Raw genomic sequence first — 18359 nt, forward strand, 5'->3', positions numbered from 1 at the left:
CTGTGTCCTATCCTTGGGTGTCATATCTATTTAAGGCTCTGACGCTGCTCTTCATTTCCTCTCTGTCTCTTCCTAAAGCTCAACTTGAAGCAGCCAGGTTTAAACTTCAGCATACGAGAAAGCTGTCTGGAGGATAAGAACACGTGTTCAGAGGGGAATGGCTGTTGTGAGGAGTTGAAGCCGTCCACCTCTGGGACACCAGCAGGTCTGTTGCCATGCATGATAAGGTAGGGAAACCACACAACTGGGAGATCGTGTGAGGCCTGTTTCCTTCCTTATGATCCCTGTAGCTGATTGGTGGAGAAAAGTGAGTACAACCAGATCTGCTTCAGAGGGAAAAACCTGCTTTGTTTTGACTTATATCTCATGGATTCACTCGGTAGTCCATCCTCCTCCAACTCAGACGACGAGTCCCCTGATCGAACCCCAGCCCCGGATTCTTCTCGCCACACCTCCCACACAGGGAAGCAGAGTGGCCTCGGAGGCCTCGGCTACGGGCTCTGGGTTGCCTGGCACCAACTGAGGCCCTTCATCCCCTTCTTCCTCATCAGCTTCATGGTGGTGGCTCTCGTCTACCTGATGCAGGTGATCATCTACGGGGGTCCCTTCAAGGACCCAAGCTTCTTTGTCAAGTTCAACGAGCGCTGGCCCCGGCCCGCTCCACACCAACAGGACTCTCCAGCACCTACCAAGGTCTTCAGTCCGGTCCCCTCCTCGTCCCCCCAGCAAGTCCTCCTCGAGCTGTACGGAGACAACGAGACGATGCGAGATGTTTGATCATGAAAGAACTGGAGGGACCTACTTTTTTCTGTGTGGACATGAGCAACATGGACTCCTGTTGGATTACACTGAAAAGCGATTTGAATTTGTTTCTTGCCTGTCTGTGTTTAGGGCCAATTGTTTGTCCTGGTTGCAACATACAAGACAGGGCCCACCGTATATGAGAACATTTTCCATATGGCTTCAATCTATTTGTCTCTACGGTGCTTTTCTCAAGGACACAGGATTTTGTTTTTGTCTATTTGTAAGTCAATTACATCTTAAGTGGTAAAACAGATAAATCAGTTCTGTTTTAATTAGAAAATGTATCTGTCTGACATTCATAGTAAAGCACTATGGGTCTCATGTGTTTGCCTGTATTTGTGTCTGTAGCAATTGATGTCGAACCTTGATCGAAGACTTAATGATGTTTGTTTGTGTAGGGATGAGTATATAGCAACACCGCATACCATGAGGTGTATACCCTGAGCTAAGCTAATTTGCCATTCCAGTTCCTGTCTGGGTCTTGAAAACACACATGACTCAACAAGAAGAGACCTACAACAGCACAACACAAAAACTGGGTCAAGACCACGAACAATACACCGACAGCTATCGAATGAAACGCCCATAGAACTTAAAAACAAGCAGCCAGACATTCATGGCTATGTGAGTGTTGCCTCTTTAAAAGCTGTTTAATAGTAGAGATGCATGAGTCAAACCTTCTCCCTCCTGACACTGATGCCTCAGCCGTGGGCGTCTGCTGATACCAAGTAGTGATCTCATTTTCCCAGATATTAAACCTGCAAACCTCACTGCAGAGACATTTCTGGAATGATTTCATAAGGAGGCAGAGGCCGAGACTGAAAACTAAGTCATGGGCTGCTGTGACTGAATGAATGTAAATGAAAGATTGTTTAAAATAATGACAAAGATGAAGAAACTGTACATTGTACTTGTTGCTTTTCACACAGGGGGGAATACCAGATGCAGTTTAGAGGCTCATGCATTTGTTCATCACATCAGGAGTGGTCTTATCACACAACAGACTGAAAATCAAAAAACCATCAGACAGTGGATTCAACAGATCATAAAGGATCAATTTCATCATAATTCCTGGAACAGATGAACTGAGTCAACATACAGTTAATTTCAGGAACCTGTAGAAACCTGACTTGATCTCCTACTAAAACAGACTCAGATCACAAAACTGGATCTATGTCTGCAGCGCTGGATCTTATTTCCACTGCTGCTTTCACTTTGGGTTTTCCCCGACCGCAGAGTCTTGCACAAGTTTGTAGAGATATTTCGATATCGGCACTCGCATCACTACCATCATATCTGAGTGACAGACAATGTAGAGGTGGATACTAATACAAACAAACAACTTTAAGAGGCAGTGTGTCTATGTTCAGTCATGTGAATGTTTCATCTAAAATAAGACCTTAACAGCGATATATATGTCTGAGTGTGGAGAGGGACTTCTGCTGTTTGTGGTGTTTTACCTCATTCCACCAAAGATACAAATATGACTCACATAATGAAAAAGGACAATTTTATAATTGATTTATTTCTAGCACCTCACTGTTTCACAGAACTGTGCAAGATTGATAAAAAAAGAGAAACATTTTCCTAAATTGTTCCAAAGTTATTAAGTGAACAGTAAAACACATTTTGACTGAGTTTATATATTTGACTTCAGCTGAACAGCAACAAAGTGACGACAGTGGGATAATGACAACTGTTGAAATGTGTTGTAACTGCAGCACGAGAAGGCAACAGACCAGTTACACTTAATTATAAACCTATGTTTCACATCAGACTCTTTAAGTAACTGGTCCTACAGCAACAACTCTGTGTCACCTTACTCATCTAAGCAAGTGTCTTTTTTATTGCATCTAAATCAAACTTTTCATTTCTAAAATGTTTTATTTTGCCCAACAGAAGTTACACAAAGTCGGACTTTGAGTGCACCTGGCTACACAAACCTATTTATATTAAGGTTATAATGTTCAGTTCCATATCAAATGAACTTAAAGAGGTTACAGATTAACTTTAGGGTCTTTAGGAGACTCTAGTTTGTGGCGCTGTTAAATTATATTGTGTAACAGTGAGTTGTATTTGTAATATGTTGTTTAAACGCCTGTGTAATATAAGACATCTCACAAACTACAACCTCTAAAAAGATCATAAAGTTGAATCTGAAATCACAAAACATCTTTAACTGGGGAAAGTGTTTTCTACAATCCAGAACTAATGCTTTAATTTGAAAAATAACGTTCTGTACAGGGTCAGGAATTATTGTCCACTGCTTGTTAAACAACATTTGAATAAAATAGTGTCTTTTTTAACCCAAGTTATTAATGTGTCACAAATACACATATGAGGTGTATTGTCGAATACTGTTTCTGTGCCTTACTCTATAACATGATTAACAAACTTGTACTGCAGCTCGTTTTATTTCATCACCACTGCAACATGTAAATACATGTGTTTATGTATGTTCACGTGTATATAAATGTAATGTTACTCTCATTCACATCTAGTTCATGTATTTTAAATCAATCCATTACTTCCCCCTTTTGAATAATTAACATTAGTGACACTTGTTGATATAAATAAAGAAACAATAACTTTATTGATAAAGTTTGAATGGAGACTTTTGTTTTGGGCTCTGTCAGCCTGCGGTGTGCCGACACCGCTGCCCCCTGGTGGCGACAGGAGGAACAGCAGAGTAACGTCGCCGCTGCAGACCACGCTGACCCGTGGATGACCTCAGGGGAATGGACAGAAAAACCGCGTAAAAACAAAACGAGCCTCGGTCCCGTCCGCTTGGAAGAGAAGGGACATGTTCTCATAACCTGTTAGAGGGGCCTGTGCGCGCTGGGGCGGATGGATCCAGGAGTTTGGGAGGAGCAGAGGTGAGTGAGATCCACCTGTTTGTCGGAGTCGGACGCAGAAACATGTCCGGACTCTCTCACATGTGCAGGGGGAGAGGTTCACATGACGCTCGCATGTTACCTCACATGTTCACAGTCATGCCGCAGCCGCAGCCGCGCCCGCTGCGCTGTTAGCTGGCTGCTAGTAATCAGCAGGGATGCTAACGCACAGGTGTGCTCTGCCCCGCGGCCACAGGCTTTCATGTGTCCCACCGACATGAGGCGCTCATGGGCCCCACGTGCACAGGTCTGTTCACCAGATAGAAGCTACGGTGGCCGAGAGGGATCCACACATGCAAATAGAAAAGACACGTGTGAATCAAGAAAACAACTTCAACACGATCAAAAGTCAGAAAACCTCGGTTTGAGGACACGTGCACTGCAAAAAGTCTCAACACGTGCAAATACTACAGAGCCCCCCCTAGGGTCAGGTGGGAGGAAGAAGTCAACTGTGCACTGGGAAACACAATTATAGTTTAGTTATAGTCTCTCATTTGATATATATTTTTCTTCATGATGTCTCTGACTAAGGGAAAGTCTTCAAAAATGGCCTAATATATTCTTAATATAATCATATATATGTGCATATAGATACATGGACTTTTCCTTTATTTTCTCGTTATTGTGCAGTAAAGATAAATGATATTTGATGTGAGCATAGTCAGAGACATCATGAAGAGGAATCCTCTGGAAATTATTCATGACCTCTCATGAAATAGTTTTAACGAGTATCCAAATATGCTTACATCATGAATATGTTGGGCTATTTTCACAGACTTTCCCTTTAATTTTCTCTGTCAAACTACCAACCCAGGGTATAAAAGAGGGAAACTTCAACACATCTAATTTGCAGTGGTGGCAGAATAGCTGAGGTGAAAGTAGTTACATCACAGTGTAGAAACACCAGTATAAAACCTGTAAATCTTTTAAACGTTTAGTTGTGATCAAAATATTCCTAAAGTAGTCATTATGCATTTAAGCATAAATGTGCAAAAATAATATCACTAATTGTTCTGTTTATCAGTTTTTATGAATACATTTATCAATTAATAACAAATATGTATGATCGTGTATTTTTACGGGGTGCACTATGAGGTAACTACCCCAAACACGAGTTTTATTCTTTCAGGAAAAAATACATCTCACATCCATCTGTGAATGGAGCACTGCTGGTTATTCCCACATCACAGCTGGTAACTAAGGGTGACCAAGAAGAGTTTACCTACTGAGATCAGACCAGCAACATCCTTAGGGTCTTAAAATCTCTTCTTAAAATGGGTTTGAATCAGAAAGCTTTTGTGTGTTGTGTTTTATTTTCATGTGTAACTTCATATGATTCGCCTCTGTTCTGTTATTATATGTAACTGATTCTCTTTTTATTGTTTTGATTGCTGTTTGTTTCAATTCCATTTTTTCTTTCTGTGAAGCTTGTAACCATCGATATCTTTGTGCCCTGGTAGATTCCAGCAGCCTTTTGTCTCTCCTCCTCTCTGCTCCTCCTCTGAAGTGGATGAAGAAATGTGGTGCTACCAGAAACCAGGGTTTGAAGCTCTCCTCCTCGCTGAGCTGCAGAGACAGCAGCAGCGCAGCCAGTTCTGTGACACTCTGCTCAAGGCAGAAGGTGTGAATACATATTTCACTGATGACTTTAAATCGTGTTGTTTTGCTGTTGAACATGTCAATTTGACATATCTCAGACTAGTTGTGTGAAGACATTTTAACATCTGTCCCCTCCTCCAGGTGTTTCGGTGCCAGCACACAGTTGCGTTCTCTCAGCGATCAGTCCCCTTGTGTCCTCCTCCACGCCAGTGCCGCCTGCAGGACAGAGTCATCTCCTGGAGTTTCAGACTCTTGATGCCTGCACGCTGCTCCGCATGGTCAGACTGCTGTATTCCGGAGAGATGGCAGGGGAGGGGGAGAAGGAGAAGCAAGAGGCTATTTCCGCTGCAGCCAATCTGGGCATCCACGGGCTGGTGGAGGTCACGAGAAGAGATCATAAAAGCAGAGACGAGGAAGGAGGAGGCCGACATGTGGAGGTGGGCGTTCAGACAGAGCCGATGATGGTGGAGGATAACAAGAGGAAGCGGGTCAAGTGGAGGAGAGAGGTGAGGGATGGGTGCACTTTGCTGTGGAAGGAGACACAGTCATATAGTGAGAAAGACATGTGGACACAGACAGAGGAGGTGCAGGGAAGCACAGCTCCTTCTACTCACTCTGCAACCTCCATTGAAACCGTTGACATGGCTGCTCTCCAGAATGCAGAACAGACAGACTCCCAAATTCTCCCCTCTCAAATTCCCCACATTCCCATATCCCTCCTCTACCTGCCAGAAAACCAACCTTCCTCTGCATCTGCGTCCATGCAAGACTCCACAGCAGCTGAACCCACATCTGGTGCTGTTGCGGTGCCGCCGTACAGCTCCGTCCCCCTGTCTCTCCAGCCTTTCTCCACCCTGTGTGCCACTGATCTTAAGAGATGGTGCACTGCCACTCAAGTAGCAGCCAGAGATGCCACAGAGGGCGAGGAGTGGCAGGACGAGCAGTTAAAGCGTTTCCAAGGCAACATCCCAGGATTCATAAACTCCTTCCTCAACCCAGACAAAGAGGAGGGCTCCCGCAGGGGGCGAGCGGGGCGGAGGCGTGGGGCAGGGGTGGGGAGGCCAAGGAGAGCCAGGGCAGCTGAGAGACGAGCGGGGAGACCACGAGGCAGCACAGGAGGGAGATGGAGGGGACGGTTAACGCAGACAGTGGACGTGCAGCGGGTCGGGGTGAGCAAGGTGCAGAAGCTGTTCCTGCAGAGGTGGGGGAGGAGGTCAACGAGGACGGGTCAGGGTGGAGGAGCTGCAGGCAGGAAGTTGTACCTGAAGACAAGAGCGTTTCTGAGGTCGGCCGAGAGCTATCGCAGAAGTAGAAGTCGCGGCAAAGTGTTGGAGTTCAGTCAGAGTGAAGAGATGCTGCCACACAGTCAGGCAGGAGGAGGAGTTTCCACACAGCTTGGACAGAGGACCCCAATGCAAAAGTTTAAACAGGTGAGGGTCTGTTCTGCCTGTGGTTTCAGCAAAACACTGAGGGAGGTTGTCGTTGTGGTGGGGGGGTTTCTTTTCCTTTATAATTATTTTACTGTCTTATTTCATGTTTTCTATATATATCTTTTTTTAATTATTGCTTTTTTTAATTATCACTACTTGCACACCTTTGTGGATATGTGTGGATATATTCGTCCACAAGGAACAGGAAAACAGGATATTAGGTGAGTCACAATCCAGCGATGTCATAGTTAAATGTTCAAAATGTCAAAAAAAACACTTATAATAATGTACACAAATAATTATTACAACTATATATTTGAATCGTGGATTTGTGGTAGTAAAATGACAGTCTGGACTTTAACTTTGAGAACTCGGATCCTCTGTAACTGATCCACTGATTAGAAAATGTATTGTCCCCCTTGTGTGTTTGGTTGAATCAGTTTTACCTGTAGTTTTCTGACCAATCATCTCTGCTCAGTAATTTTACTGTATAATCATTACATCATAACGACACACATTTTCATTTGTTGAACATTCTGCATTTTGTTTTGTAATGCCTGGTTACAGGACGGGCTGCCTGGCAGCGGGACTCGGAGCTCGAGGGCCAAGTCAACAACATCTTTTACTCCCGTTCACTTCTGCAACATTGACACCTTATCCAGCCCCCACCTCCAGCCTTCTCCGTTTCCTGTCCTGCAGTCTCCTGCAGCCTCCTACATGCCTCCAGCTTCATCCCTCCTCCACACCACCTGCCTCCCTGCTCCGGAGCCGCCACCCCACGAAGAGCAGCCGGAGCAAATCAATTGTCTCCTGGAGGAAGTGATGATGGGACTCGACATTTTACCAAAGAGCAGCAGTGTTCGTGGTTCACGGCGTCCTCGACCAACCAGGGGCAGCAGCTGTACCTACGTCTCCTCTGGGAATAGTTTGGCCCAAAACAAACAACAGGTCTGCACCACTGGCCTCCTGGAAGCTTTTCATGGGTCTGCGCAAGTTGCCGCTGTGACAAGTGAAGCCAGCCCTTCCTCTTCTGCACAAGGTGAGGTACCTGTTCTGCAGCAGCAGGGAGAGGGAGAGATGAACGATATGCTGGAACACTTCCTTCATTCGTTTGAGGAACACGTTGAAAACTGTCGTGCCAGGGAAGAGGAAGAGACAAATGGTGAAATCTCCACTGAGCCGAGCAAGTCTTCCCCAGTCCTGAACAATCACAGAAAAACTAAGACCAAGACACAAAATCCCGTCATACGCCCTCAAACTGAATCCCATCAGGGTGAGGAAGCTGAAACACCTCCTAGTCGTTCACAGCCACACAAGGCCTCAGCTCATAGTCCCGCTCCCCTAGAAAGTGCTGAGGAAACTTCAGGGAACCACAGAACACAGAGAAAACAAGGATACAAGAAAAAACAAAAGCAATATCTCTTGTCATTAGAGAAAAGGAGGGTGAGGAGGAAGCCGGTGCCGATGAGTGATGCAGAGATTAAGATCCTTCACGACCTCAGAGACAGACAGCTCCAGCAGATTCCTGTGGTGAAACTGGAGTGGAGAGGACCGATACCAGTGAGAGTAATGCTGCAGGAAAACAGCTGTCAACGTCTGGAAGTCAAGGTGACAAAGTTTTCTAACTGCTCTCCAGTAATAGATCTGCAGATATCATATAACTGAGGTTAATGTGAGGGGGAAATTGCTTTATCGCAGCGACATAATGGGAAAGAAAATGTGTTTTTTGTCCGTGCTTATATATTTTTCAGAGTCCAGCAAAAAGAAAAATCAGTTCATCATCAGAAAAACACCTTCATGACTCATCTAAGAAGAATAAATCAGAGTTGCAGAGCAGAAAGACTTATCCCATCAGGAGTAGGTTTAGGAAAGCAGATATCATGGTGAGCATTTACCCTTTTGTACAAGATGTGTTTTGCAAACTGAAATTCACCTCATCGACTGTAGGATTAGTTATCAGGAAATTCTATTCAGACATTCATGGACTTCAGATGATGTACCTCAGGCCCTGTTCAGACCTGGTTTTAACCCCGGTCCTGAGAGATGTGATCAGAGGTGGTCAGCTCTAGGTTTGTCTGTTCACACCTGGTATCAACATGTGTCCTGAATGTGTCTCCTGTGACCACTGGTGATCCGATCCCACTTCCCAGCACTATATGTAAATATACACGTAACGTATTGTCGCTAAAGATATGAATGATTCATAATGAAACTGTAGTGGATCAGAGATGTTAAAGGAGGAGGCGGTCCTTCATATGTGACCCATGACACATTTGTGGCCGCAGGATGCATTTGGTTGATAAGACCACTATTAGGAAAGAAATCCACTTTGTCCAGTATTTTGTTTCATGGCCGTACACCTGCAAAACTAATGACTTTCCCATCAGCCTCAACTGGGAATGTACTCTTATAGTCTGTTCCGTTTCTGTCGTTGTTTTGTATTTGTCCGAACGATTTAATACAGTTCATTTGTTTTTACAGGATAGTGTGCCCTTGCTCTACAAGCCACTTGTAGACAAACCAACCTCAGCAGGTTCCAGTCGAGGCAGGTCCAAGGAAAACGGACAACATGTAAGTTTACCTCATGATGGGATTTCAAAACCTGTGGAGCCCTTTGCCACGAATGAACAACTGGAGGAAAACCAAGAGAGACATGAGGTAGAGTTGACTGTCAAGCCACAGGAAGGGGAAGAGGAACCTACAAGGAGGGGGAGGAAGAGGAGAGCTGAGCCAGGGGGGGAAACCCGCGTTGACGCCACTGTTGCCAAAAGGATTTGCTTTGAGCCAATGACACAGCCGACCTCTGAAACATGCATACACAGCTCTGGATCTGCCAACCTACACTCTGAACAAACAAACACAGGGGCAGAGGAAGTGATTGATGTGGAGAGTGTTTCGCTGACTAGTGTAGGAGGCTTTTTGGATAGGGAAGAAAAAGGAGAAATCAAAGTCAGTGAAACAGAGGAAGGTTCGATGTACGAAGTGGCAGAGAGCAGCGCTGATGAGATCATCGATGTGGATGGAGACACTGACGGTGGAACCAACCTGGAGAACGATACAGGCGGCTGCAGAGAAGAGGCGGGAATAGGCAGAACATTACCATTTCTGTCGCACTGTGTTTCACCTCCTTCACCTTCGGCACAGGAGGGCAGCACAGGGTTAACAGGAAGCCGGGAAGAGGAGGACATCGATGTGATTGGGGATTCCAGCCCCTTACCTGAGCCGGTGATCATCAGCTGGACGGAGTCTTCAGACAAGGAGGATGGAGACGAGGACATTGACGTTGTTGGAGAAAAGACAGACTACGCCTCATCAGTGGTCTTCGCTATTGTGAATAAAGGTGAGCTTGTAAGTTAGAAAACACAGTGAGGTACCCTCCCATTAGAATCTGTGACGTCCAGCCCTGTGCAAATAGACAGAGGTGTCGTTTTATTTTCTTATCGTCTGCTTCTGTTTGTTATTTCTTACATTTCTCAGAAAATATTTCTGAATTGTTTTTATGTAGCTGTGAGTAAAGAGAGTGAATAGTGATAGAGATTAAGACGAACATGGTTTCATCATAAATATTTTATTTGTAACGTCTTAAGCTTTTTCTGTTCTTCATCTGACAATCACACGAGGGATTTTTGTTTTCATAAGGAAAACTGTGAGCGACTTGTTCGTGGTTTGTTCGGATTGAAAACCAGATAAGTTTGGTAAAGACGTAAAGAGAAAGAGTTGCATCATTGTGCATACAAATGCTGAACTGATCAACCAAACCAGGACTTTATCGTTTGTGTGCAGAGATTTAGTGCGTGCTTGGATTGTTCTTTCTTTGTACTTTAGCTGTTGTTTTTATATAACAAGTTTCAAGCTTGTTGCTTCTAGGTTTGATAATTTGTTGCTGTTAAACAAATATGTTCAGAAAAGTTTGTTTTAACTGTCGAGTGTTGAAAACAACACAAACCAAACGTGTTTTATTCGTTGTAAATATAACTGTGACTGTATTCTGTTGTAAATATGATTGATAATGTTCACCTGTGTTCTGCTACAGTTTGTAAATGTTCCAGGAAAACTCTTGTCTTCCTTGTTTTACTGTTAAGTCATGTTTGACCTCGACCTTTTCAACGATTTGACCTCGAGTCTCGGACTCTGATTTCTAAAATAAAGATTTATCTTTTTTTCACTTCGTCGTATCAGGTCTATAAACATCAGTGAAAATAACGGTTCCTCGCCAGTTTGTATATTTTTAACTTCAGTTGCTCACATCATGTTTGGGAATAAAGCAGAGGACTCACCATACTTACCATATATCAATAAGCATGTTATAGCTTGATATTTTTGAATACCAACATAGGATGTATACATTTATATTTCCAATAATATAGGATTCTCACAGTTACAAAATAAAATGCAAATTTTTAATAAATATTTCAACATTTTATTATTATTTGGTGCAGCGTGATTTAATTTAAGGGGAATTTGTGGCATCGGTGGAGGTGTTGTATCAGAGTGAAGATATTTTCTTTAGTGTTTTATCTTTTCTTCTGTGTCTTCTTTGGTTGCAGTGTCGACCATCAGACTCAAGAGATTTGGTAAAGAAACTTCCTGCTTTGAGATGAATTATTGATGATGTTCCTCCCGGTTCATCTCCTAACCTGACCCAATTTTATAATCAGTTTTTAACGTCCTCTACACTGTGCTGTCTAATTTAGCACCTTAAATTAGTTTATAAAACACATACCCATCCGCTACAGGCTCGAGGAAATTAAGTTTTTAAATACCACTTAGTTTGTAGTTTCCTGCCTCACACAGATCACTGGGCGGTTTGACTTCATGTCAGTTGCAATGCAATCTAAAACTGACTGGGTTTAATTTGGGGATAAAGCATCAAAACATGAGTAGAAACTTAATTAAGCTTTTTTCCGCAAGAGACATTTTGATTATTTTAAACTTGTGGCTGTTAAAACACGTGGCAGCGGACATGAGCTCCTGCAAAACTCAACTACTCATCTCTGTGAAAAGCAAAACTCAAAACTTTACAGCCAAACTTTGTAAGGCAGGAAAGAGGACACCCCAATGTATTTATGTATTAGTGTTTTTCTAGTTTCTAGTTTAAAACTAGTGTAAAACATGCACATAATCTGATCAATAATGAAAACAACAGGACATGAGGTGAAAATGAGTTTATTAGTCATCAACCTGTGGATCAACCTCCTACACAAAACAACACAACACATCTGAGCTGCACCACAGCGCAGTCTCTGGTTCCAGCGTGCTGAGGAAACGCTCTACTGATCGCCGGGCTCAGGTGAGAGTACAGCGCAGGTGTGTGTTTGTGTGCGTGAGTGTGTAGGGACGTCTAAACCAAGTAAAAAGACACTGTCACTGAGTGTCAGTTAAGCCAGCGTGTGTGTTTGTGTATGTGTGTGCTTCCCTGTGCTTTAGCAGTGCGATATTGTCTCTTATCACACTGGCAGCGGCTGTTAATCAGTGGTGGTGTTGACTTAGGTTTGGGGCGGATGTTGTGGCTCAAGTCGAGAAGGAAGGAAAAAGGGGGTTTGAAGAGTGACAGAAAGAAAAGAGAGGAGGGGGTTATGGGTAAGCGGGGGGTCAAGGGGATGTGCTGTCCGTGAGCCGGGGTCTCAGCCTGTATTTCTCCTCTCAGTGCTGGATGCGCCTGATGGACTGGATCTGGGGGGTCTGACAGTGGGAGCCCCAGTTCCTCCAGTGCTGGTAGTCTCCACTATGTCTCTCACACTCCATGATGTACTGCTGGCCCCTGTAGCCTGGGTACTGGTAGCACACAAAGCTGCAGGAGGGACAGAGAAGGCCGCCAGGGTTAGCGGGGACTATTTTAGGAGCCACAGTGACAAGTGTGACAGAGTGGGGATTTAGTTAATGCTCAGAGCTTTGGGCTGGTATGTCTGTTACATACAACACAAGCTGATGATGGATCATGGCAATAAACAGATGTATTAACATGGGGAAAAGTTTGCGGATAGAAGTAAGTGATGCTAGATGGTCTACGTTGGGATTTTAAGTCGTTAAAGCAACAGGAACTAAAACAAGGAACATACACAAAACTTAATGTAAGAAAATCTGAGACATTTGTTCAGGTTTTTGCAGATAAGCATCCCACTGGTCACACCCCGAAATGTACACAGAGAAATTCATAAAGACTCACGCGCCGCACTGCACATGCATGGAGCCAACTTCGGGCATCATCCAGCCCATGCCCTGCAGAGAGGGGTAGTCGTCACAGATCTCAACACTGCGGCCCATGAAGTTCTCCTTCTCAAAGATGATCATGCGGCTGCTCTGGTGGGACTGCAACGGAGACAGAGACGGTTTAATTGGATTCCTGAAGCGGTCAGGGCGGCTGGACATTTAGGAGTCAGGATGTTGGGTACTCACAGCGCAGTAAATGGGGCGCAGAGACATGAGGCGCTCCACGTGGTAGGAGAGGGAACCACTGTAAGCGTCCCAGTGGGGGTACTCTCCTCTCTCCAGGATGAACTGCTGGCCCTGGAAGTCATGGTGCTCGAAACCGACCCAGCTACAGAGAGACAGAGAAAAAGAGAGGGCCCTTTTTCACACAATGACCTGCAGACATTTGTTTGTTTCTGTGATCTACCTTAAAAATGAACACTTGTATTTTCAGCCTGGATGAAGAAATTCAGCACAAAAAAATGCAGTTAAACCAACTGTGGAAAGACAAGACTGAGCCTGAGGTGCAGCTCCCTTTATATGATCCACATCTCAACTGTCTCAGGGCTTAAAGCATCCAACATCTGTGTTTGGGATGATGCATTAAAGTAAAAGAAATAAGAATAAACGTTTCCCTTGATTCAGCCCATCCGTGTGTTTCACTTCTCATATTCCTCTAGTCACCACAGATCAAGTTTCGAGAGACTTACGCTCCGCTCTCCACCCTGATGGAGCGGATGTTGTCCAGCCCGCACTCCTGGATGTTGCAGCACTCGGAGGTGAACTCCAAGCACTTGCCCTGGAAATGCTCCTGCTCGAACACGGTCACCTGAGGAGACAGAGAGAGACAGAGAGGGGGGTGCAGGGATGTTAATCAGCAACAAGGTGCAAACTTAACCTCTTTGGGATTGCTCTTTTCATTCATACATGCTTCCATCGCCATCTGGTCCAGTTTTCAATCCTAAGTGTTTACCTTGAAGAAAGGTGCCATGCCCATTCCTGAGTTGACCAGCGGCTGCATCATTGGGGACCTTGTAGTTCTGTACATCTTTACTCTTGAGGGGGCAGATGAAGACAGAGAGAAGGAGGTGAAGACAACCAGAGACATGGATCTCTTTTAAAACATCAGTCATCCACTAACACTGGTTTAAATCTGCTTTACGCACGATGGTGCCACTTGCAATTAAAACACTTGTAATGTTTTGACATAATTCATTAAGTGGGGTGTGGGCGAAAATATATACTTTTACTTAACCAGGAATATAAATAATCAAATAGAAGTAGAATGTGTTAAAAGTTAAATAACAAGTTTGATCAGTGCTGTGCAGGAGTTTCAGTAAGTGCTTCTGGTTTTCAGGTGGTGTGTGCAGCAGCTGTCAGTGAGCAGAGATGCAGCCTTACCTAGATTGGCACTTTATTAGAAGAGCTTTGGAGTGGTACGCGCCCGCCTGCCTCGCGTAGAGCTTTGGGAGAACCTGGCGCTTCAGTTTTATACCGACGGTCGGGGAGCGCGCCTGTGGGTGCGCGTCCACGCCTCTTGGTCACGCACAGGCCTTTACGCAGTCCAGTTGGGCAAAGCGGGTTGGAGAGGCGCGCTCCCGGTGCGTCTGCCTGCCCCTTCTGGCTGCTGTTGTCCCGCTGCAGCGACCAGCTCAGCAGATCCCATAGTGGCCGCTGGTTGTTCTGAGACAAAGGGCGCTCCGGTATGTTCCGACACCGGTCAGCAGTCCAGCGTGTGGCCTGGCACAAAGGGCCGGGATCGGTGTGGAGAATGTGGGGGATTAACATCGGAGCGCAGGGGCACACACAGGGTGGGGACTGGGTCGGTCTGGATGGATGGATGGATGGATGGATGGATGGAGGCAGTTAGGGACAGTAAGGTTTCTCCTCCTGGTCACAGAACACAATCTTAGTGGCACCAAACACTTTAAGCACCATCAAGGATCCACACATGGACATGTGTGTGCACACTGGTGTAGACTGTGATTTAACATGAACATTGGTTTTCATGAAGAAGTCTAGTGACCACAAGTCTTTTTCACTCCACAGACTCATTAGTAAAGTTTCCCAACGGTCACATTCCAGTTGCCCAATTCTACACTGCATAATAATAATAATAATAATCATAATAATAATAATAATATATCATTCAGGAATTTCCAATCTATCTAGTTTTGTTAAAACAATGCGGCCCTGTCATCTCATGTGTGTCCACACGAGGGCCTGCCACACTGAAAAAATACAATTGTTTAACAACAAAAATACATAAATATGTAACACATTTGAATAAAGTAAATTTTTTTTCATTTTAAAGTTATTGTGTTAATATAACATGTTGAACAAACTCAATTAATTTCTGTGGTACCAATTGAAGTAAACTCTTTAGAGTTGGTCCAACATTTATGTCTGTTTTCAGTGCAGGTGACAATCACAGAAACCTCCAAACTTAAGTAGTGAAACAATTTATTCAGGTTTGTGTACCAGACATGAATGATTCTCTGGGACATCTATCAAATAACAACTCTCAACAAATAAGACCCACAGAGGTTAAACCTGAAAACTCAGAGTTAGAACTGAGGAAGCCTCTTGGTCGAGAGTTGAAACGTCCTCAAGAAACACAAGCAAGTCCGGTTGCGTATTGAACACTCCTGAAGTTACTCTGTATGTGACTGGAAACACATTGTCACATGAAACATTCCTTTTAAATGACATAAACTGTCGCCACTTTATCTGAAACCCAACATTTGAAGCCACATTCCTAAAGCAACAATCACATCACTGTGAAATTACAGGAAAATAATCTGAAATATAACATTTTGGACAACTTTTCAAAGTTCCACTTGGTCTGTTAGTCACAGGACCGTCCTCCCCTGCCCACCCTTTCTGTCCGTCCCTCTCTGATGATGTGGGGTTTCTTTTGTCTCCCCTCTCTGACCTCAGCAGGTTTGTTTCTCTGCCCATAATCCCTCTCCTGTGGGCGCCAGCGTATAAAAGGGAGGGGCGCACTCTGAGCCGCACACACTCTGAGTGAGTCTCGTCACAGGCATCGAACAAACAGACCGGTAAGGTACACACACATGCACTGTAAACCTGCCGGTGTGTGGGGATACAGAGCAGGAGGGTTGGACTGGAAATACAGATTACTAATTATCTATCGCAGTTTTGCATCCATCCTGTATCATTCCCTTCTGTTGCATCCTTCTATTTCCATTTGCCACATTATTGTACTGTCTCTCATCATTTCTGTGTCTCTTTCCACCCAGTAAACATGTCCAGCGGAGATAAATCCAAGACTTCTTCCCAGACTGATGGGAAGGCTGCTCAGAGCAAGAAGTCTGAGATGGGAATGATGTCCTACAAGGTGAGAGGCTCTCACAAAGGCTCATATACATTCACGAAGAAATATTTAGTTTGTCACACTGACTCATCTGTGCACATCTGTCTCCCCCAGATGTACGTGTTCGACCAGGAGAACTTCCAGGGTCGCATGATCGAGATCAGCAACGAGTGCATGAATGTGTGTGAGTTGGGCATGGACCGCGTGCGCTCCCTGCGCGTTGAGTGTGGACCGTAAGTATCTCAAAGATGAAGTTTCTGTTTACTGTAGCTTTGCACGGAAACCTCATAACATGTCGTTTCATCCGCAGCTTCGTGGGCTTTGAGCAGATGAACTTCTGTGGTGAGATGTACATCCTGGAGAAGGGAGAGTATCCTCGCTGGGACTCCTGGAGCAACAGCCAGAAGAACGACTACCTGCTGTCCTTCAGGCCCGTCAGAATGGTAAAACAAAAAGTCACTCCTTCGTGTTTGTTTATTTGTCTTTTGCTTCAAGCGCTTCTCTCACCTCAGTGTTTTTCTCTTCCAGGACCCTGAGAAGCACAAGATCTGCCTGCACGAGGTGGGAGAGTTCAAGGGCCGCAAGATGGAGATCATGGACGATGACGTTCCCAGCCTGTTCTCCTATGGCTTCACCGACAGAGTTGGCAGCATCATTGTCAGCTGTGGAACGTGAGTCTCTGGTGCTGTTGAATAAATAAGGTGGTTTGCTAGAGCCCAATGACATCAAATACATCCTTAAATCGTTCCTCTTTTCCTCCAGCTGGGTGGGATACCAGTTCCCTGGATACCGTGGCAGCCAGTACCTGCTGGAGAAGGGCGACTTCAAGCACTTCAACGAGTACGGTGCCCGCAATCCTCAGTTCCAGTCCGTGAGGCGTATCCGCGACATGCAGTGGCACCAACAGGGCTGCTACACCATGGCCAGCAAGTGAGGCTCAGGGAAGGAGAGAAAGAGAAAGAGCGGAGGTGAGGGAGAGGGGCGGAGGAAGAGGGAAAGGGGGAGAGATGTCTGAGGCCTTTACCTCGGTACGATCTGACACAGTGAGGGGAAGGGTGAGGATCTAGATCTGCCCCATATCAGAGACAACACCTCAGTGGAAGGACCAGCTGGAGCATGTAACCATCCTCCTTTCCTCTCTGTCTCTACTTTTCTCTTTCTCCCCTATGGGCTGAGCTCTACTTTCCCCCCTTTTCTCCCTTTTTTTAGTCCCTCACCCCATTCCCCTCCACTGTCCTCTGAGACACCAAAGAGGGAAACCCAGCGCCTCTTGCTGTTTTACACACACATGATTCTCAGCTCAGGGTACGATGCACCATGGGAAACTGAGTCCCTTGAGCCCCCCCCCTCCTCTTCTTGCCCTTCTGCATTGCACACCCTCTCTGCTGTACAGAATCCTGGCCAAGTTTTCAATAAAAAGGAAAATCTTGATTTCAAACAAGTCGTCCTTGTTCTTTATTCATGATGAAATCACCTGAATACAAATGTTGATGAACAAAACAGGTAAATGAAAATGTGTGTAATCATTAATCAGTCACGACTATTCTGACGCTCAGCATTTTGGAGGATAATCAAACAACAAATATCATTTCATGCTCGACTTCAACCTTTTGATATTATTATTATTATTAGGATATTATAAGTAATATTTAATTCAAGTTACAGTAAAAATCTGTAACTGCAACCTATTTGAGAGTGTGGTTGATTTTACTGTTTGTGGCCTCAAACTGGGAATGTGCCTGAATATAAGAGTGTGAGTTCAGAGTACATAATAACAGTTTGTATGTAGACATATATATATTCACATACTTTTTAAGTGTGGTATCCATTCTCTGCAATAACAGAGAGATAACCACTCTTCTATTTTAAAGTAATTATTCATTGCAAACTTATTGGTTGTGTATTTATTCCATTTTAAACTTGTTTTTCAGAAGTAACACCTCTTTTTCTTTGTTCTGCTCTCTCAATGGCAATTTAACTATTGTATTCTCTTCTCTACTATTCTCTATTCTCTTTATTTACTCTCTTTACAGTGTCAATGCTTTCGCTTCATAGGCCACAAAGCTCCTCTCTTGCCTTGTGACTCCATGTTTGCTGTTATACACT

At 44.5% G+C, this 18359-nt stretch overlaps 3 protein-coding genes across 4 annotated transcripts; 2 read left to right on the top strand and 1 right to left on the bottom strand.

Annotated features, from left to right (window-relative positions):
• The first annotated feature begins 3342 nt into the window (after positions 1-3342).
• LOC118112072 lies at positions 3343-10892 on the top strand. Of its 2 annotated transcripts, XM_035161060.2 has the most exons (6): positions 3343-3680; positions 5159-5319; positions 5439-6727; positions 7295-8335; positions 8479-8610; positions 9209-10892. In XM_035161060.2, exons 1-6 carry the CDS (start codon positions 3652-3654, stop codon positions 10082-10084), a joined length of 3528 nt encoding a protein of 1175 aa, XP_035016951.2. In that variant the 5' UTR covers positions 3343-3651; the 3' UTR covers positions 10085-10892. The 2 variants fall into 2 exon arrangements, with proteins under 2 accessions (XP_035016951.2, XP_035016952.2); XM_035161061.2 differs by lacking the exon at positions 8479-8610.
• A 1427-nt stretch (positions 10893-12319) lies between these two features.
• Positions 12320-13967, bottom strand: cryba1l1 (crystallin, beta A1, like 1). Its single transcript, XM_035161084.2, has 5 exons — positions 13890-13967; positions 13627-13745; positions 13124-13265; positions 12894-13036; positions 12320-12518 (listed from the first exon to the last, which is right to left on the bottom strand). Exons 1-5 carry the CDS (start codon positions 13962-13964, stop codon positions 12371-12373), a joined length of 627 nt encoding a protein of 208 aa, XP_035016975.1. The 5' UTR covers positions 13965-13967; the 3' UTR covers positions 12320-12370.
• Positions 13968-15860: 1893 nt separating this feature from the next.
• On the top strand, positions 15861-17659 carry crybb1l1 (crystallin, beta B1, like 1). Its single transcript, XM_035161083.2, has 6 exons — positions 15861-15978; positions 16180-16277; positions 16368-16486; positions 16564-16696; positions 16782-16924; positions 17016-17659. Exons 2-6 carry the CDS (start codon positions 16185-16187, stop codon positions 17185-17187), a joined length of 660 nt encoding a protein of 219 aa, XP_035016974.1. The 5' UTR covers positions 15861-15978; positions 16180-16184; the 3' UTR covers positions 17188-17659.
• Positions 17660-18359: the final 700 nt, after the last annotated feature.

This window comes from Hippoglossus stenolepis, chromosome 7, assembly GCF_022539355.2.
Source record: "Hippoglossus stenolepis isolate QCI-W04-F060 chromosome 7, HSTE1.2, whole genome shotgun sequence".
Lineage (NCBI taxonomy): Eukaryota > Metazoa > Chordata > Actinopteri > Pleuronectiformes > Pleuronectidae > Hippoglossus > Hippoglossus stenolepis.